This window comes from Monocercomonoides exilis, assembly GCF_001643675.1.
Source record: "Monocercomonoides exilis strain PA203 chromosome Unknown scaffold23-1346700, whole genome shotgun sequence".
NCBI classification, from domain to species: Eukaryota; Preaxostyla; order Oxymonadida; family Polymastigidae; genus Monocercomonoides; species Monocercomonoides exilis.
In genome coordinates, this window is record NW_027150568.1 from 623,868 (window position 1) to 644,686 (window position 20,819).

Genomic DNA, 20,819 nt, shown 5'->3' on the forward strand with positions numbered 1-20,819 from the left:
ATTTCATATTTTAATAAAATTTCTGGTTCCACTCATATATCTTATTAAGGATGTTTGAAATAGCATTATCCAGAAATAGATTCCATTTTCGTGAAGTTTGGTGAATGTCAACATAAATTTGTGCAAAATATGAAATTTTTGATTTATTTGAAAATTAAACATTTGCGACTTTTCAGAAAGAATGACCATTGTTGATATCAAAGACCTTCGATAATATTTGTGCGAGCAGATGTTGTTTTATTTTAAAACCAATATTTATGGCAAACTGTGGAATGCATTTAACCCAAAGAAAAAAACACTAATAAGCACTATATTTGTTAAATAAAATTATCATCCACTTTTTTAAGTGGTTTGCAATAATCGGTATCAAAGTGTCAAACTTTCTGTTTTCAAAACGGACAATAAAACATTTTCCTTGATTACAAACAGTTTTTCGCACCACAATACGAAGTAGTCACATATGTTGTTAAGCCTTTCTATTTTTTTAATTTTTTTTTATTGCGAAGAACTGCTTCATCAATTTCGACAATGCATTCTGATCCTCCTAATGTTAAATCCATTTTTTCACAGTGTTGACAGCAGCTGTTCGAGAAACACATGCCCAATATGAATAGTATCTTTTCTTGCACACGCTATATGGCTGATCCTTTTTGAAATCATTCTTTCGTTTTAGTTTTGATCAAATTTTCAAACTCAATGGGATTTTAAAAAATTGAGCTTAAACTGAAAATACATATTGGTCATGATGTTGTTATTGCAGAAACAAAATTTTTACAAAAATCCCATTGAGATAAAAATTTTTATCAAAACTCGAACGAAAGTGTGATTTCAAAAACGATTAGCCATATTCATATTTTTAATCACTAAAATAAAAAGTTAATTTTTTTTTTTTTTTTTTTTTTTTTTTTTTTTTTTTTTTTTTTGCTTTTATTTGTTTTCAAAAATAGTTCTTTTAAAAATAAATTTCCTAATATTTGTTCAATGTAGAAATGATCAACTGAATTGGGTTATCATTTAACCCCAACCCATTTTTTTATTCCGACCCAAATTTTTAAAGTGAAAAATTTAGAAAAATTTAAAAAAATACAAAAGAAGAATCAATTCTTCGAATTATCTTTCTTTTTCCTGGTTTTCTTTGCATCTCTTCGTTTTCCTCTTCGTTTGGGTCATTAAAAACAACATCAGAGCGTTTTCTTTTGATTTTATGTTTGAATTCAACCATTTCATCTTTTTCGTTTTTTATCACTTGTTTCATTTCTTTTTCATTCTCCTTTTCTTCATTTCTCCCTAAAAATCTTTCCCAATCGTCGAGAAGTTCTTTTTTTGTAATTAACTTTCCAAAATAATGGAAACGGTTACTATGGGAAGGAAGAGTGTATTTTGATGATTCAGGTAGTTTGCGAAGAACCGGACCGAACGTGTTATGAAGGACTCCACTTTGTTTAAAAGCTTTTTTTATGACAGAAGGAGTGAAAGCGGAGTGAATTGCTTGAGGAAGCACGTCGACAAGTGCTTTTCTCGAAGCAGACGATGAAGAAGACGATGGAGCATTAAATGATGAAGAAAGAGAAGTTTTGAGAGTCGCAAATACTCCTCTATCAAGTGGCTGAGACAAATGAGTACTGTGGGGGAAGAATGTTACGACATCTATGTTATTTTCTGAGAAAGTTTTCCAAATTGAAGGATCGCCGCGTGAAGGATGAGAGTCGATGAAAAGAAGACATTTCCCTGTTTCCAGTGACATGCACTTACTTCTTTCAACGATGGAAGGGAGAATAACTGTTTCAGTATATTTCTTGAAGTTATGCTAGTCCATCCAGCCACTTTTGTGAAGCTAGATATCGAATATAGAAAAAAGAAGAGGCTTCAGTTCGTCTGCAAGTTAATCCTTGGCCAGAGAATGATGCATGGCAATGAATAACCATCAGCAGCCACGGAAGCAACAAGTGTTGCATTGTCCATTCTTTGTGCTTCCTTGCAGAACCCAGCGCTTTGTCCAGTTGGATGGATAACTTCGACATTGGCAGAAGAAGGGATACGCAATGATGACTCATCAACGTTAAATATTAATGAAGGTGTGTAATGATTTTTTTCGTGCAAATCTGTAGTCATGTTATACCAAGGCTTCTTCACACACTTGCAGGAAACAGCCAGCCGATTTATGTCCAAACTTTTTGGTTTGCTCTTCGTCAACTCAGGATGCCGCTCAAAAAACCCGAACGCCGCAGCATTTGAAACTGTAATATGTGGCTCGTTTTCTTCTTTTGTTTCGTTTAAAACAATTTCCATCTAAAGAAAAAATGTAATTGTTTCAAAAAAAAAACTTGAACAAACCAATTCTCTTGTTTTCTTCATTGTTAAACTGCTCCCACAAATAGAATCAATTTTGATCACATCCAGAACTGTTTCTTATTTCTCTTTGCTAGATTGCCTGCGGTCTCCCTGGTTTTCCAACTTGCCTTTTAGTTCTCAACGCCCGAACGGCGTTTTTGATTCCACAACGGCTGAATTGCTCGGAATTGATGGCGTTCGTGATTTTGACGACGCCATCATACACGATGTGTGACATTCGTTCAAGTTTATTCTTGTATTTTCTGTATTGAAAAGATAACATAGCATGCTTTAATTTAATCTGCCCTGCTTTTCTTTTTTCTTCAACAAGTATTTTCATTATTTATTTTTAGGTTTTGATCTTATTCTCAATTTTTTTTTAAAAAATTGAATTTCAAAAAAAAATTTTTTTATTTTGAATGAACAAAGTGGCTTTACACCCCTTGAAACCAACCAATTTCTCGTGGAAGCTTGATTGAAGGTTTAAAACCCTCCCATCTCTCTCTCTCTCTCTCTCTCCATGAGAAATAGGCTTCATTTCAAAATGCAATTTAAAAATACAATATTGATTCCTTTAATACAAAAAATCAAGTTATAATTTTAAAAAGTGGGATATGAAACTTTTGTAATAAAAAAAAAGGTCGGAGTAAAAAAAAAGGTGGGGGTTAAATAATAACCCTATAATTATTATTGAAATTTGCGTTGTGCATCATTGAAATGAAAATAACCATTCTCCCTCATGTTAAAACTTTTTTCACATAAAAATTATCAACAAGCATCATTTTATTTAACAACATAACAAAACTTTCAATACGGAAAAAGCAATCAGAATACTTTGTAATTTGCTTTTGAATGAAGCGCATCTCGAATCCTCATGGCCATTCTAAAGTTAAACTCTTTTTTAACATTATTTATGATTAAATCAGTGAATTGAATGTCTTGTAAAAATGAAATAATAGAATAATAAATCCACTTCATGATGAAATTGGACAAAATTGCTAATACCAAATTGTAAGGAAAAAAAAAAAAGGTGAATGCAAAAACAATAAAACTTTTTAAACACTCGCGCTCAAAAAGGAAAAAAAAAAATACCTTCTTCAAAGGAGAAAAAATATCACATCTGCTCGAAATTTTAGGAAGATTTATTCTTTTCTTCGGGTTTCAGAACATCAGAATTCTTCGAATCAACAGAACCTTCTGCCGATGCTCCAAATTCAGCGCGAAATCTTTTAGGTGGAGAAAGCTCCATCTTATTAGCTTTAATTTTTCTGGCACGCGATTTGGGGCGCCTGGTAGGCACATTCTTTGCAACAGTTCCATTTTCATCCCCAATAGCAACATACTTCTTCTCTTCTTTTTCTTTCTTTTCCTTTTTCGCTCCTTTTACTCCCTTTTTCTCCCCTCTGCTCTTTCTAGCTCCCTTTGCAGCTAGCTTCCTTCTTTCTCTTCTTCTCCTTTCCTCCTCTTCCATCTCCTTCTCTAACATCAAAATATCCTGGAATGTGAACTGCATTCCAGTTGTTCTTCTTCTCCCTTCTCCTTTCTCCGTCTCCTGCCTCTGCATCAACGGAGAGAAGAGAGAAAATGGCTCAGGCCTCGGCGAATGGAGGCAGATGCGGCTGTTGATTTCCCTGAAAGCTTTTGCCATGCAAAGGCGATCAGTATAACTGATGCCAGTGAGCGGCGAGAATCCCCCACTCATCAGATTCAGTGGGATTTCTGAGCGTGTGTGGCGAGTGGAGAACAGCGAGCGATTGAGCTGATTCCGATGCATTGGCAGACCAGGCATGGGAGCGCCAAACGGATTGACCGAGAAATCTGGATGCTCGTTGCCTTTTGCAGATTTGCCACTGCTTCCGAACATGATCCCATTCATTGGCTCATGAAGGCACTGCTCAGCGTGTTCTTCTTCTGCTCCCATCTCAGAATTCTTTGCCGATTTCTCTTCGCTTTCTTCTGCTGTCTCTGTCTCTTCGTCGTCTGTGCAGCATGCAGCGGCATTCGAAGTGGATTTGCCACTTCCAGTGGAACGCTTCGCATTCTGTTCCTCTCTCTTTTTCGCCTTCAAGTCAAACGAACCGAAACGTTCCTTTGCGCTTTTCTTTCTCATTTTCTTTTCTTCAGCACTCGCATACTCCGCCTCTATCTCCGCTCTCAACGCATCCAATTCTTTATCTCCGAGTCTGCTTGTCCCGTACGAAGCACGGCACAGCCGCCTGTACTTTTTATAGCTGAGTGGAGGATGGTCAGGGTCTGTCCACTCCTCCATCATCCGCATCCACTGCGGGGTGCCCCACAGATGCGTCCGGCAGTTGCTGTAGCAGTGCAGCGATGGCGGCACACGCAGAGGAAGCTGAAACGTCACAGCTCCCATTTTCCCGAGGAGAGGCACGAAGGAGCTGAGGAGCAGGCTTCCGGGAGGGAAAACTTTGCTGCTGGCATTCAGCTCAATGGTGGAATGGAGATTGGATGGCACAGAAGGATTAGAAAAGGGATTTGCGTCATGCTGGCGACAACCAAAGATGCTTGGAATGGGAGACATAAAACAGGGATTAGAAGAGCTTGGAGCATGTGCTTGAGGGAGAAACGATTGAGCAGCAGACAAAGATGATGATGATGATGATGATGAAGAGGAGGATGAAGAAGCAGACACCGAAGCAGATGCAGAGGCAGATGCAGAAGTTGCATCTGACATTGGCAACGATGCTTTGCCTTCATTCCAATTAGTAGCGTCACGGCACTCACATCCATTGCAGCGATTCTTCTTCATCTTTCCCTCTGCTTCGCAGCAATCAATGCAGCCACACCCGTTTTTCCAGTCTCTTCTGACAAACTTCATTCTCTTGATCGGATAGAACTGCGAGCGGATGACAACCCCGCTCCCTCTCCAATGAATCTCCCACCACGCCAAGTTGCGCTCTATTGGGTTGACATACACCTGCTCTGTGGCTTCGTTCCTTGTGCTGCTTCTTCTCCCCTCAGACAGCGAACGCGCTTTCCTCTTCCCTTCCATCTCCTCCTGCACCCTCCGCGTCCTCTCCTTCGTCGATGCCCGCAGGTTCCTCGTTATTGGCTGGTCTAAACTCTCCGTCCGCAGCCGCTTCGGGACAAACGAGAACACAGAGACTGTCTTCCTGCTCTTCCTCTCCTGAAACACAGTGTGCTCTTTTCTCCCTCTCAGCCTCTCCTTCTCACGGGACGCTCTTTCATCTGGTCTGATCACACGCGAAAAGCGAAGTGCGGGTGCTGGCAGCTGAACAGGTGCTTCTGCCTCGTCAATGTCGCAGCAGCAGCAGCAGCTGCACAAAAGAGAAGAAGACAGTTTTGCTTCAAGATTGCGCGCATCTTTCAGCAGCTCCTTCAAAAAGGTTAGCTTTTCGCTATATTGTGTGGAGATATCTTCCTTCCACTCGTCGGTCTCAAACGGATCAAATCCATTTTCCCAGTGCAGTTTGGCTGATTCCGTGCTTTTCTTCTCGCTTTTCCTCTGATTCTTCTTCTTCTTCTTCTTCTTCTTCTTCTTCGCCATCATCGTCGCTGTCGTTGCAGTTGCTTCACTTGTTGTTTTGAAGGCAGATTTTGATGCATCCATTGGCAAATCAGCAGAACTCTGCAAAGAAGACAACGCTTCCTTCGAAATGGCTCCGCTTTCTCCTAATTGTGAGCTGAAGATGTCACTTTCCTCAGATTTATACTCGCTGTACGTGAAGCTACTCTGCACTTTGCTCACTTTTTGCTTTTTGTGCTTGATTTTATAGTTCTGATGGTTGTTGTTACTGCTGCTACTGGCATTGATTTCATTGCTTCCATCAAAAGGAGCATCTTCAGCAATCTTACCATCAGCTGCAACGCCCTCATTTTCGCTCTTCTCCTTTTCTGAAGCAAAGCTTTCAGCGCTCACAAGACTTTCCTTCAAACTGCTCGTTTCATTCTGCCCATTCCTGCTTTTTGCTCGCTTCTCATACAACTCCTTCTTTGTTTCCATTCGCAACCTCTTCCCAACTCTGAAATCTGGATCGCTTTTGCGCGAGCTGCCGGAATCTTCGCTTTCACTTTCTGCTTCGCTTTCTCCTTCTCCTTCTTCTTCTTCTTCTCCTTCTCTTTCATTCACTCCTTCGCCTTCATATTCGTATTCAAATTCAAATTCGTCTTCATTCTCACTATCAAGATCACAAATAGATCTGATATCTTCATTTCCAGCGTGTTTGTCAGATTTTCGCTTCGGTCTTCTGCCATTTGCGTTGCCCAACCCTTCTTCTTCCTCTTCCTCCTCCTCATCTTCTTCCTCTTCTTCTTCTTCTCCTTCTTTTCCTCCTTTTCTTCCTCTTTTCTCTCCATCTTTCTGCTTTTTTGACAAAGAATTCTGATGAAAGCGTTTTTTTCGTATCAGTTTTTGAACATACTCTAAATCTTCCCTACGCAAACCCTCCGAAATAGAACCATCGCTTTCTTCTTCTTCTTGCTTTTCTTCTTCCTCCTCCTGAATCTTCGTTTCAATGCTTTGTTCCTCCTCTTCATTCTCTTCCTCGTTTTCTTCTTCTTCCTCTTCCTCCTCACCTTCCTCTTCCTCATCCTCCTCCTCAACTTCTTCCTCCTCTTCATTTGCTTCCATTTCTTCTCCTTCCTCTTCCATCTCCTCCTTTTCCTCCTCCTCCTCCTCCTCGTCCTTCATCACTATTTGCATTGAATTCATTTCACCCTCCTTCATTTCCTCTTTCATTATATCCTTTTCACCTGCCTCATTATCCTCCTTCTCCTTCTCCTTCTCATTCGCCTTTAGCTTTTCTTCTTTCTTCGCCTCAACTTCACTCTCTTTCTTCTTTCTTCCTCTCTTCATTGTTGCCTTCGGAGAAACCTTCGGAGAAACCTTCTGTTTCCTTCCTTTCCTCTTCGCAGTGACATGAAGCGAGGGGTCTTCAATGATCTCGTCATATGATTGAGGTCTTCTGTGTCTTGTCCGCAATTCCATCATCAGCTCATTCGGCAGCCCTTCAAAAACAGCACTTTGCTCTTCTTTCCCCTTTTCTGCTGTGTCGATGCTCATTTTGCCTTCTTCAGACTTTTCAGATTTATTTGCTTCATTTTCTGTTTTCTCCTTTTGCTCTTTGCTTTCCTCTTGTTCGGTTACATTCATGTCAATCGTGCTTTCGGTATCTGCCTCTTCTTCCCCTTCTCTTTCTCCTTTTCCTTTTCCTTTTCCTTTTCCACTCAGCTTCTTTTCTTTTTTCTTATCGCTCGTCTCATTGCTTCTCCTTTCGGTTTCCGTTAACGATTTTCCCTTTCCTCCTCTTCCTCTTCCTCTCCCACCTCTTCCTCTTCCTCCTCTTCCTCTTCCACCTCTTCCGCTTTTTCCTCCTCTCCCTCCTCTTCCGCTCGTCTTCCCTTTGTTTTCTTTGCTCTCTTTGTTCCCTTCTTTCTCTTCTGTCACAGCTGACTCTGTTTCTGTCTCTGTATCTGAAGCAGCTGCTGCTGAAACGGCCGCAACAGCAGCAGCGACAGCTGCTTTGATTTCATCATCATTTGAAACTCCTGCCATTCCTGTTGTTTTATCGACATCTTCTCCTTCTCCTTCTCTTTCCCTTTCTCCTTCCAACTTCAATCTCTCCGCTCCTTCCTTTGTGCACACCCCACCAATATCGTGCCTTGCCATCTCGTCTTTCTCCTCAGTCTCCCTCTGCACCCTCTTCATCGTTCCCCAATACAGCCTCTTCTTCTTGCTCTGCTGCAGCAGATGCTCAAACGCTGCCCTTGTCCGCTTGTCGTGAAACACCCGCCCTGTGCACTGTTCTGTGTCGCGTGTCCACCTCTTCCGCCCTTTCTTCTTCCTCCGCTTCTTCGCGCCTTTCTTCCGGACGCACTTCTGAATGCTGCTGATGATGCTCCCGAAACTGCGCGCGCTGCTGCTTCTGCTGCTAACACTGGCACTGCCATTGTTATTATTGCTATTTTTTGTCTTCTCTTTATTGCCTTCTTTCTTCTCAATTCCAGAAGATTCAGAGTTTGCTTCTGAGTCTATCTCACTTTTGTCTTCTTTCTCTGTCTCACTCACTGTTTCTGTTTCTGTCTCTGTGTCTGACCCTCCCTCTGAGGCAATTTGCTTCTTTTGGGCACAATTCTTCATCTTCACTTTCTCATTCCATCCATCTTCTCCACTTTCTTCTTCCCCTTCCCCTTTCACTTCCCCATCTTCCCCTTCTTCTCCCTCCTCCCCCTCTCCTCCTTCCTTCTTCGCTGCCTTCCCTTCACTAACCTTCAGGCTCCTCAGCTCAGCAGTCACCTCCCTCAGAATCTGCTTGTCCGCCTCCAGTTTGCTGGTAAGGTGGGGTCCTTTCATCAGCCGCTCTAACAGCTGTTTGTTCCTCGCCAGCGCATCCAGCTCAGCCTGCCCGTCAAAAAACAGCTTTTCTCTGGTGCTGTCAGCAGCACTGAGCGAATCCAAGGAAGACATCGACTCGTTCCCTTCTTCTTTTCTGTCGAATTTACTTGGAAATGCTCTGTTTCTACTGAACATGGAACTTTTGACAATTTCACTTGAATTTTTACAAGAACCGTCCTTTGCAGCGTTCTGAAGCAATTCTTGTGCTTTTCTCTCTCTTTCCCTGGCAGCTCTCACTCTCCTCAGCTCTTCCCCAACGACCAAAAACAGCTTTCTAGCGAACCACTGCCTGTTTCTGCGGTAGATCTGCTTGTCGCTCTCGTAGTTCGAACACATCAGTGTCATCATCACCACTCGCCGGGCGAAGTGCGGGAAGCAGCGGATGACATTCTCGATCGTCATGAAGTGCGGATCGGCACAGAGTTCGAATCTGAGCAGGAGAAAATTATTTGGTGAGAAAAAAAAATTATAATAAATATTTTGAAAAAAAAATTTTTTAATAATAATTATAAAAATTATAAGGAAAATAAAAATTAAATGCAAAAAATTATATAAAACACGATAAAAGCATTTATTAATAGTACAAAAAAAGACATGTACTCAATCATACTGCTCGTAGTCATTTTCAAGCAGCAGGGCTTCATAAGCAAAGCGTTCGTGAACACCAGCAAACGGCATGGTTGATCCCTCAGCCACAAAAGTCGTATCTTTGCCGTCTGACTCTACGCTCGTAGTTTCGGTGAATGGAAGTGTCTTACGAACAGAAGGCACGGGATCAAAATATCCGTTCTTGATGTAAGCTTGGGAGTACACAAACCAAAGATCGTTTGAAATGCCAAATTGCATGTGAGGCGCAATGGAACACGGAAGAACATTTTTAATATCAATGATGGAGAACGAAAACTGCGAGTGTTTTAAATTGCTTATTCGCATTGTTTCCATATAATTTTTGTATGATGAAGGATATTCATTCAGAGGTGGCAAAATAATAATTCCTATCATAACTCCAACGAACTCTGAAGGAAAAGGATGCTGTGGGTTTATGAATCCTTTATGAACAAGGCATGCAACAAGATCAGATATGTCTGAATAAGGATCAGATCCAAACACCTGTCTTATTTCAACTGGGAAAAGTCTTGGCGTTAAATACTTGCGTACAACCATCAAAGAAAAGACATATATTTGCAACAAAAATAATAATGCAGATATTTTTCATACTTTTGATTCAATGAATACTTTTTTCAGTCTGCACGAATCATAACATGAGGTGAGCAAAAGCTGCCTTGTTGTCTTATTAGGATCATATACAATCACTATGCGCATTGAATAAAATAAAAATAAATCGATGAAATGTCTTTTAATATGTCAGACCATTGGTGGTTGCTTTCTGTTTTCTTTTTGTTCGAAAAGACATTCTGAGCATATTAAATAGTATAATGAAATTTGCTTATTAGTTTTAATCAGATATTCACACATTTCTTCGGAAGATATCATTCTTAATTCAAAATCATAAAAAAAAAGATTTGGAGAACCATAAGTCATTCAAAAATATTTGATTTTATTTTATGACAGAATCTACGGAAAGGTACACTTTAGAGTGTGCCTTAAGCAAGATCCGACCAAACGAGGAGTTTCTTAATTTTTTAGGACATCATTCATCTCATTTATCATTTTGTGGACTTCCATCTGTTTGCTTTTTTTTAAAAGTTGATTAATGCTCTTATTAACATATCTTTCATTAAGAGTTTTCAAAACACTCATTCTCCTGATGGTTTTGTTGCGATGAAAACTCTTGTTCATTATCCTTATTTGAAATCGATCAGCTTTTCTGGATGTAGAAAAGAACTGTTACAAAATCGTTCATTCTGCTCTTCTTTGTGCGAATTAATATCACAAAACCATTCACTGATTTCTTTAGACTTATCTGCGTGCAATCTAGATGATGATGTGTTTTCTGAGCTTCTTCAAGCCATTGGAAAAAGTCATTCTCTTCGAAAATTGAATTTTTCAAACAATGAAATTCATGTTCACTCAGTTAATGAAGCAGCAAAAATTCTATCCATTTGTAAAAATATTAGAACTCTTGATATTTCGCGGAATCATTTTCTCAGTGACAACTCAGATTTTGTTTTAATGCTTACCACATTAGTCACAAGCTCATCCGTTTCTGATTTGCATATTACTGTAAATTCCAATCCACTTTTACCATTTTTTCCAGTTTTAATGAAAAAAGGAGGAATCAATAGGTTGTCCTGGAATAATTCTTCAATAACTGCGAAAGATTTTTCATCTTTTCTTCTATGTTTTCCTGAAACAAAGTCAGATGCAGCACGTTTAATCAGAGAAACGCACACACCGCCTAAACTTCCATCATATGACATTTTACCTCCTTCAAAGGCCAAATCTTATGGAAGACTCTTTTTTTCTCCCACTTCGCGAGCTCAATCAAGAGAAAGAGCAACATCGGCTCAACTTCCAAAGAAAGAAAAAAAATTAACTGCAAAAGAGAGAAGAGCGAAGAGAATAGCAGAGAAGAAAGAAAAAGAGCGCATAGATCGAATAACAGAAGAGCGGGAACGGATCATGCGAGGCGTGCAAGTCACAGATGTTTTGAATGTGTTAGAGGTTATTCAGACAAACACACAAAACGGAAGAGAAATCGCGTTTGGCCTTTCGCCACAAAATGAAGAAGAGCAAATGACAAAGCCGGGAAACAGGCGTCTTTTATCGAAAAGTTCAAGTGCCGGCAAAAGAAGCACAAGCAAAACACGCCCAAAATCAGCTCTTCCTTCCACTTCTTCCTCATTTCGCCCATTTCAAAGCACATCAACCAGCCCTCTGCGAAGAAGGCGCAATTTAATTCAGCCTCCGCATTTTCAGATAACTCATCTCGACTTGTCTTATTCCTCAGTCGACGAGCTGTCTGCTTCGCTTCTTTTCCTGCTTCTCTCGCTGAATCCGCGAATTGCGTCGCTTTCTCTATCACATTGTCCTGTGTTTGAGAGCAATTCTTCATTAGCCCCTTCTTCCTCTGCCACTTCACCACAATCACAATCACAACCGCAATCACAAGAAACTGCTTCTTCTTCTCCTTCTCCTTCATCTTTCACTTCACTCTCAAGACTCATTCCTTCCCTCACCTCATTTTCAGACATTTCGCTTCGCCCAATCGAGTTGTGTCTTCTTCACATGCTTTCTCTGAACAACACACTCATTTCATTGGACCTTTCAGCCACTCACTTGTCTTCTCACCTGGGAATGTCTCTAATCAGCCTGTTGAAGCACGGAAGCTGTAGACAGCTAACTTCACTTGTGTTGGAAGAGAATGAAGAGTTGGCTGGAGATGTGGATGAAGAGTTGTTTGGAGAAGAAGGAGAAAGAGGAGAAGAGGGAAGGAAAAGCAATATAAAAGACGATTTTGGAATGGCGCTTCTTGATTTGATTGAAAAAGGAGGAAGAGGAGAAGAAGCAGAAGAAGAGAAGATGAAAACAAGTACTCCTTCAATCATTCCAGATGGACTTTCATTACTTCCTGTTTCCACTTCAACCGTTTCTTCTTCTTCTTCTTCTTCTTCTTCTTCTTTTTCCTCTTCTTCAGATCAATTAAATCAAAACATTCCTCATTTTCCGTTTGATCCATGCCATTTCCCTCTGCTTTCTGCTCGTTTTGGCCACAGTTCAAACAACTTCGATGAGCAAACAATGAAAAAACTTCCTCTTTTGCATTTTCGTCAGATGAGGGTGACTCAATTTGAGAGGGATGCACTTGAATGGATGGAAGCTAAAAGACAGCAAAGTCAGCTGGAAACAGGGAAATGTGGAAAGCATTTGAAAGAAAGAAGTTCAAGTTATTCTGATTCGATGAATGATGAAGAGAATGAAGACGAAGATTGCACAGGAACTGAACAAGAATCAGAAGATTTTGATTTTCAAAACAGAGAAAGAGAAGAATTTCAATCAAAAGAGGAAAAATTGAGTGACACATTGATCACTTCTGTTGTTCCGCCGTTTATTGAGCCTGATTCTTTTGTGCATTCTTCCTATTCATTTGCTGATTCAGCCACAAAGCAGCTGACTTTGCGATCGATGAAAATGAACAGCATTTCAAAGAAAACGAAAAAAAGAACAAAAAAAGGAGGAAAGAAAGAAAGTTCTTTTGATCAGAATTTTCTGAACAGAATGAATGCGATTGGTGATTCATCTGAACAGAGAAGAGAACAGATGAGTTGTTCTCCTCTGCCATCTCATTCTTCTTCACAATTTGCAAGTTCATCATCATCATCATCTTCTCCCTCTTCTTCTTCTTCTTCTTCTTCTTCTTTCCCTTCAAATCCTCGTGCTGAAATAGAATCTATCAGAAAGAATTCATTTAGCTCAGATAAATTAAATGATAAGCAACATCCACAAAACACATCTGGAATGGTTTTATCAGAAAAAGAACTTGATGAGAAAGATGAAATTGATGCTTGGAATGAGCTGAACAGCGAAATGGAAGATTTGAATGACGAAACAGAATGGAAAAGAGGAAGAGAAGAAGGGAAAACAGTTTCTTTTGAGAACAAAAAAGAATTTGGCAGTGAAAGTGGTATTCAAAAAGATGAAAAACCAGATTTTTCTGATAATTCTCAGACCAGCAACAAAAATCCTCAAATGAATGAACAACAGAAAACAAGCATTTTGTTTGCAGATAGCATGCAATCATCTCACAAATCTCCATTTCCTTCTTCTTCTTCTTCTTCTTCTTCCTCTTCTTCTTCATCGTCATCATCTTCTGTTCCTTCCTCTTTTTCTGAAGATAATTCGTCATTTGATTCAACTTCTGCATTTTCAGATTCGATTTCTGAGTATTTGACACAAACAGAACACATTCCAAAGGATAAGTCTTCTCTTCTTTCTTCTTTTTCGCCACTTCTTTTTTCAATAGAAGAAACGAAGGAGCTCGCAAAATGGTGGCAAAGAAGCTTTTTGCTGAATGTTGGCAATTTAGAAAAGTTTGCATTGTTTTCCCTTTTCATGTAAATGCATTGTAAAATTTCATTTATTTATTTATTTATTTATTTATTTATTTATTTATTTATTTATTTATTTTATTCTATTTTTTGATTTCTTCATGTTTATTTTTTCATGACAATCACCAATTATTCCTAAACCATTCTTCTTATTGATTTCACCACTCTTTCCAGATATCCTTCCTTCTCACCCAAAATGCGATCATTGATTCAGACAGCCATCAGAGAAAACAACGTTCTTGTGGATTTAGCTGCAAATCTTGCTTCCTTTGAACCTTCAAAGCAAATTCAGCCACAAAAACAGACTGTTTCAAAGGAAAAAGAAGCAATGAAACCAAAAACTCGAACTGCTTCACCTAAAAAGGCAGCAACAAAAAGAACAGAAAAGTCAAAAAAGACAACATCTTCTGTGAATTCTTGTATTTCACAGAATATTCGTCCAAAATCTGCACTTTCTGGGCTTCTTCCTTCTGAACTGAATGTTCTTTCGGATGAATTGACTGAATTGTCAACTGAGTTGCTGCTTCGTCGTGAAGAAATAAACAAGAAAAATGAATTGGATTTCATCAAAGAAGAAACTAAAAAACTAACTTTACTAAGACATCCTTTAAAGAAGAAGAAGAAGAAGAAGAAGAAGCTTTGAAAATATTTGAAAGCAAGTTGTTTCTCAAAGACATTTTTCTACTATAATGCACCTAAGAAATGCAGTCATTTTTGCAAAACGCTTGATAATACTTTCATAATCAAATAATTTTAACCTTGGAATATTTATTTTGTTGTATAATGAAGAAAGAATTTCGTATTTATTTTTTGTGTTTATTTGAAGTTATACCGTCTTTTATAAATCACGAAATACTTATCAATACCTTTGAAAAAGCTTTTTTGTACAATCCTCATTTATAACTTTGATCATAGCACATTATAAAAACTTTTTCCGGTTCATTGTAAAAATTTGTTTTATCGACTTATCAGAGAATCTTTTTACTTAAATTATTTGTTCGCGTGTAAGAAAAGGTTTTTGCAATGCCGATTTTTGATGTTGTTATTAAATTTTAATTTAATAAAGTAAATAATGTCAATTTACACATCAAGAGAATTTCATAATGCTCCGCAAACTCGCCATTTGTTTGATATATCTGTAGAGCATAACTTTAAAGGTTAGAAATAATGGCTATTTATATCCATGAAATTTAATGCTTTATTGACATTTTAGTTCATCATGTTGATTTTACTCCAAAATTGAGAGAGAAAACAAGCCTGATGGCCTACAAAGAAAGAGCCATGACGCGCTACACTTCAGAGATTGTTAGGCCACCATGCAGTCTATTTCGGATATTTAACACTGATACAGAAAAAAGAACAATGCTTAATAGATTTTTATTATCCGTTTTGATGTACTTCCAAGCTTTTTTAAAGAAAAAGCAATTGGTGAGGGAGACACAAAAGCAACTTGCTAAAGAGTCACCAACAAGCCTTGCTCTTCAATCAGCTGTACCAATCGATAAAAAAGCAGACGAAGCCATTCAGAAAGAATTAAACACATATTTCGCAATGACGTCTCAAGCATATTTCAATGTTTTAGCTCATACATGCTTTGGAGGACGCCACATGGAAAGAGTTTCTTCCACACTTCAGGAAGAATTTTTCCAAAATCTTACAGATTTCACACTAATATTTTGCACCACAATTTTGGGAACAACTCACACGAAGGAAATAGAAACCGAACTGTTGAATATGATTGGATCTCCTTCATTCAACACGGCAGCACACACGACAGATTTCCAAGAAATCGAAGCATTGCTTGGAGTGAGTGGCACTTCTGGAAAGCTAAGAAGAGCAGCGAAGCAGATAGTCACCCACAATCTGTTGGATGCCTCAAAATGCAAATGTCCGCTTTTGGCGTCTGTTTTCCCTTCTCCCCGCGAAATGCAGACACTTGGACGATTTACGCTGCCGACGAGTGAAATGATTGGGAAAGGAAGAGATAAAGAAAAAGAGAAAGAGAAAGAGAGGGAAGGAGAAGGAGAAAGAGAAGACGATGATGATAATGAAAACAAAGGAGAGAAAGGAGAAGAAGGACAAATAAAAGAAAGAGAATTCAAAAGCGAAGCTGAAAACGGAGATTTTCCAACCACTTCAGATCGAAACAACAGAGAAAAATCACACAGAAGGCCATTCAATGAAACAATTCCTACTTTGCCTTCATCCTTTTCTGGTCAAATGAACCACAGCGCTGTCCATTCAGCCAGCAGCAGCAGTCGAATGACCCATTCATCGGCTGCATCTGCACTCACACAGAGAACAGCAAAGACGTCGCAGTCGACGAGACGCTCACATACCTCAAAAGGGATGGGAAAAACAGGAAGAAGTTCATTTGGGGGAATGAATTCTTCTTCTTCTATTTATTCTTCTTCTTCTTCCTTCTCTTCCAACCGAATTACCCCCACCCCTTCACTCTCTGAGGCAGTTGTGGATGACAGTACATTAAATGAGCTAAATTGGTGGGATCTGACTGATTTAGACAACATCAACGTTTCTGTCTTGCTTTCTGCACATTCTCTTTCTGAGTTCAAAGAGCAATTTTTGCAGACGAAAGAGAAAGATCTGAAGGAAGAAGAGGAAAAATTGAAGTTGAGGCAGATTTTGAGAGAGAAGAAGTATCTGAAGCGGCCAGAGAGGAGGGCGATGTCGACAGAGTTTACGATTAGAACGAGGAAATTCTATGATGCAGAGAGAGAAGAGGAGGATGAGGGAGAAGAAGATTATGAAGGAGAAGGAGAAGGAGAAGAAGGAGAAGGGGAAGAAGATAACGATGTGTATGATTACTTTGATGGAGAAGCAGTTGAAAGAGGAAGAAGGAGAGGGTTTGGGAGAACGGAGGTGAGGTTGGATGAGTTGCTGGGGGTGAAGAAGAAGAAGAAGAAGAAGACGAGCAATCAAAGATTAAACGAAATAAATAGAAAGAATGAGGAATACGAAGAGAATGAAGAAAATGACTGGAGAAATGAAACGAATTCACTTCAAATAGAGAACGAGAAGAGAAGAACCGAAGAAGAAGAAAGAGAAAGAGAAAGAGAAAGAGAAAGAGAAAGAGAAAGAGAAAGAGAAAGAGAAAGAGAAAGAGAAAGAGAAGAAGAAGATCTGCTTTTGATTAAAACTCCTCCTCCTTCATTCACCTTGCCTCCCCCTTCTGAGTCGATTGCATCTCCAACACCTTCAAAAATGGCTGGAAATGTGCTGGCGGATGGGGAAGAGAAAGAGAAAAGAATTTCTTCTTCTTCTTCGGCTGAACGTTCTGTTTCTTTTGCTTCTTCTTCTTCTTCTTCTTCTTCTTCTTCTTCTTCCACTCCATCACGCCATTCAACTTCTTCCTCAGTTAGTTCCTCTCGAAAATCTCCATCTTCTAACACTTCATTCCCTTCTTCTTCTTCCTCTGCTTCTTCCTCTTTGTCCACTTCACATCCATCAAAGACACAGAAAGAGAAGCCATTCGATAGACCTCTTCCAATTCACTCTGAATGAATCGCAAATTAGAACTTTTCTGTTTATTTTCAACCATTTTCTGTTTATTTTCTGTTTATTTTGTGTTTATTTTATTTTATTTTATTTTATTTATTTATTTTTTTGATACAAGTCTACGAATAATTGTCTAAATCTGTTATTTGCTTTGAATGAATTATTAATAATTGCTTTTCTTTCTTTCTTTCTTTTTTATTTTTTTTTGTCCCATTTGCTAATAAGAAATGAATATTCACAAATTTCCTTCATCCTTTTTTGTTTGTTTATAAGAGAACAGATAGTTTATTCAGCCTTTTTTATGATCTTTTTGTTGAATTTACTGTGATTTTTATATTCATTGAATTTTTATTCCTTTTTTTTTTGTTTTGATTACAAAATGGATGCTTTTCCTGAAGAGAATGTCGATGCATTTTGTTTGAAATGGATCATTCAATTGATTCAGTGTCTATTTGTTGCTTGGCTTTTCTCTGTGTTAACAGTTGAGCTTACACTTTAATTTGGATATCCGCTTCATCTTGTTTGATTAAAGTGCTTTTGATGTTTTAAATCGAATATTTCCTTTCAAGTTCGAAAATTTGGATTTTTGTTTAAAAACAATTGTTTCCGAAAATAAATTTTCTCAAATTGAAACTTTGAAATTAAGATTAAAATGTGATTAAGGCCCATGATCATCACAAATTATAAGTGAACAATAAGAGAAGAAAACGTTTTTGAAAACTAACCATAAAGATGAGAATGCTGTTTATTCAACTGATCCAGCAACTTATTTCTTTTATATGTTCACAACATTATCTTTTTCAACCAAAGAAAAAAATTTGTTATGGCAAAAAATTTAATATGAACCATAACAAATTTTATCTTTTTCTTCTAAAAAGGGATTGTTTTTTGCAACCCAAATTTCAAAAAACTGTTCGAACGAAAGATCAGACGGGAATAGTATGGTTTGAAAAACCATAATCTTTGAGATTTCATATAAAACAACAACAAAAAGATGAAAAAACATTTGCAAGCGAAAAAAGAAAGCAAAATAATCAAAAGTGGAAACAGAAAAGTTTTCGAAATTGTTTGTGAAAAATTTTGGAAATTTCAATTTCAAAAAAATAAAGACATTCATCTGAGCAGTTCAATGGTATTACCTCATTTTATTGAGAGAAGAAGCATCAAATACGACTGGCATTGAGTTTCGTAGATGCAACTGAACTTCTTCAGAGAGCAAAGCATTAGAATCATCTGGAATTTCATTATTATTATAAGTAGAAGAATAAGAAGAAGAAGATTGAATGAGCGGAGGGTAGTTGATGAATGAATGAGAAGGAGGAGGTTGAAAGAAAGGAGGATTTTCTTGTTCTTCAGTCAGCATTTGTTCAATTTCAGAGAGAAGTTTATGAGCTTCTATGTGATTGGAGGTTGAGAGGGAAGAAGAAGAGGAAATAAAGGAAGAAGAAGAAGAAGAAGGAGAAGAGGAAGAAGAACAGGAAGAAGAAGAAGAAGAAGGAGGAGGAGGAGAAGGAAAGGGAGAGGAGGAGGAAGAAGAAGAATTCGAATATGAAGAGCAATAAATTGAAGTATCAGGAAAATTAGAAGAATGCTCAAAATCATTCAGTTGAATAGCATCTTCATTTGATTCAGAATTCAAAATTTGCTCTTGTTTTTGAGGAAGAAAAGGAAATGAAGATAAAATTTGTGAATGAATTTGTGAGTCAATTGGAAATTGAGCTGGAATTTGAATAGAAGATTGAATAGAAGATTGAATAGAAGATCGAAAAGACGGCTGAATTGTTGAGTGAACTGAAGATTGAATTGGAGTTTGTATTTGTGGTTGTATTTCTGATTGAATTTCTGATTGAATATGAGATTGATTTTCTGATTGATTTTCTGATAGAATTTCTGATTGAATTTCTGATTGATTTTGAAATTGAATAGGAAATTGAATAGACGACTGTGTTTCTGATTGATCAATTGATTGAAGAGGGGCTTCAGTTAATGAATGAATTGAAGAAGGTGTTAAAGTTAAAGTTGGAGTTTGAATTGGAGTTTGAATTGGAGTGGGAGGAGGAGGAGAAGAAGGAGGAGAATCTTCAAATGAATTAAATGAAGAAGAAGAAGAAGAAGAAGAAGAAGAAGAAGAAGAAGAAGAAGAAGAAGAAGAAGAAGAAGAAGAAGAAGAAGAAGAAGAAGAAGAAGTAAAGGGAGAGGAGGAGGAAGATAAATCTGGTTGTTCTTCTGTTTGAAGAGGGAAAGAAGGAATTTGTTGAAGAAAATGGATTGAAAAGAAAGGAAATGAAGGAGAAAGAGAGGAAGAAGAAGAAGAAAGTGAAGAAGATGTTGAGAGAGAAGAAGAAGAAGAAGAAGAAGAGGTTGAAGAAGATGATGATAACGATGATGATGAAGAAGCAGAAGCAGAAGATTCAGAAGATTCAGAAGAAAGAGGAAAAGATGAAAAAGGAGGTGAATGAAAATGATGAGTAGAAGATTCTGAAAACGAAGGAGCAGACGGAAAAGGCAACTGAGAAGGCTTCAGAACTTGAAATGGTGTTGGCTGAGAAGAGAAATCACAGAAATTTGAAGAAGAAGTCGAGAAGGAAGAAGAAGAAGAAGAAGAAGAAGAGAAACTGTATTCATTTGCGACTGGATCATCAAAGCAATATTTATTTTGATGCTTTAGAGAATAAACTGAATTTGTATCAACAGAAGAAGAAAAATCTGTTTGCTTTTCTTCATCCAAACATGAAAGTTTCATATTGTTTGCTTCTCCATCGCTTTCTTTACATTCCAATTGCTTCGCATAAAACGGGATTTCTTCCTCATTCATTTCTAATTTCTCCGATTTCTTTAATTTCTCCGAATACCACTTCTTCTTGTGCCTCAGCTCATCCACAAACTCCTCCATTTCTTTGAGAAGTGTCCGATTTTCCTTTCTTTTCTGCGTTTTTCTCTGCTTCTTCAGCTTCTGAATGAGTTTCCCCACTTCTTCTTCTGACTCTTCTCTTTTAACGCTCTCAGAAATCTTCCTTTCCAGTTCTTCTTCTGTCTCCTCTCCACCTCTTTCTCCTCGAATTCCCTCACTCAACAGCTCCCTCTCTCTCTCCTTCAGCCTTTCTTTCACTTCTCTCTCTGCCTCACTCCACATCTTCTTGTCAATATCATCCACAAGATTGTCTCTTCGTATCCAAACACCAAATTTCTTCGCTATTTTCTTCGCTTCTTTGATCTGCCGTGTGATGTGCTCGTATTCCATTCGCCTCATTTCTCTGTCTTGAAAATGGGATCCATAGCCATCGTCATTCGTAAAATCTCCAGAGTCATTGCCTGCTAAGCTGTTGTCTGAATCTGAATCTGAATCTGAATCAGTATTTGAATCTGAATTTTCCTGTTTTGTAATTTCCTTTTTTCGATGCTTCAGCTTTTTCAATAAAATTTTCTCCTCATTTTCCCATTTCTTGTTGAGAAGAAGAGTTAGCTCGCTCAACAATTTATGAAATTCTTTTGATTCATTTCCTTTCATTTCAATAACTGAAACATGAAGCTCTTCAAGATCGTTTAATGCTCTGCTTTGATCAAAATGGATGTATGAATTGCTTGCT

General features: G+C 38.1%; 5 protein-coding genes across 5 annotated transcripts; 2 read left to right on the forward strand and 3 right to left on the reverse strand.

Annotated features, from left to right (window-relative positions):
• Positions 1–1,866: 1,866 nt before the first annotated feature.
• Positions 1,867–2,289, reverse strand: MONOS_4199 (uncharacterized protein; the record flags this gene model as incomplete). Its single annotated transcript, XM_067874253.1, has 1 exon — positions 1,867–2,289. One exon carries the CDS (start codon positions 2,287–2,289, stop codon positions 1,867–1,869), a length of 423 nt encoding a protein of 140 aa, XP_067727193.1.
• Positions 2,290–2,868: 579 nt separating this feature from the next.
• Positions 2,869–10,201, reverse strand: MONOS_4200 (uncharacterized protein; the record flags this gene model as incomplete). The annotated part of the gene is made up of 5 exons (XM_067874256.1): positions 2,869–9,137; positions 9,318–9,856; positions 9,926–10,020; positions 10,079–10,122; positions 10,182–10,201. 5 exons carry the CDS (start codon positions 10,199–10,201, stop codon positions 3,464–3,466), a joined length of 6,372 nt encoding a protein of 2,123 aa, XP_067727194.1. The 3' UTR covers positions 2,869–3,463.
• A 729-nt stretch (positions 10,202–10,930) lies between these two features.
• MONOS_4201 (uncharacterized protein) lies at positions 10,931–14,359 on the forward strand (the record flags this gene model as incomplete). Its single annotated transcript, XM_067874257.1, has 2 exons — positions 10,931–13,698; positions 13,891–14,359. The coding sequence occupies 2 exons, from the start codon at positions 10,931–10,933 to the stop codon at positions 14,357–14,359; spliced, it is 3,237 nt and encodes a 1,078-aa protein (XP_067727195.1).
• A 429-nt stretch (positions 14,360–14,788) lies between these two features.
• MONOS_4202 (uncharacterized protein) lies at positions 14,789–17,769 on the forward strand (the record flags this gene model as incomplete). Its single annotated transcript, XM_067874258.1, has 3 exons — positions 14,789–14,873; positions 14,930–16,601; positions 16,827–17,769. The coding sequence occupies 3 exons, from the start codon at positions 14,789–14,791 to the stop codon at positions 17,236–17,238; spliced, it is 2,169 nt and encodes a 722-aa protein (XP_067727196.1). The 3' UTR covers positions 17,239–17,769.
• A 403-nt stretch (positions 17,770–18,172) lies between these two features.
• Positions 18,173–20,795, reverse strand: MONOS_4203 (uncharacterized protein). The gene has a single exon (XM_067874259.1). The coding sequence runs from the start codon at positions 20,738–20,740 to the stop codon at positions 18,368–18,370; it is 2,373 nt and encodes a 790-aa protein (XP_067727197.1). The 5' UTR covers positions 20,741–20,795; the 3' UTR covers positions 18,173–18,367.
• Between the last annotated feature and the right edge of the window lie 24 nt (positions 20,796–20,819).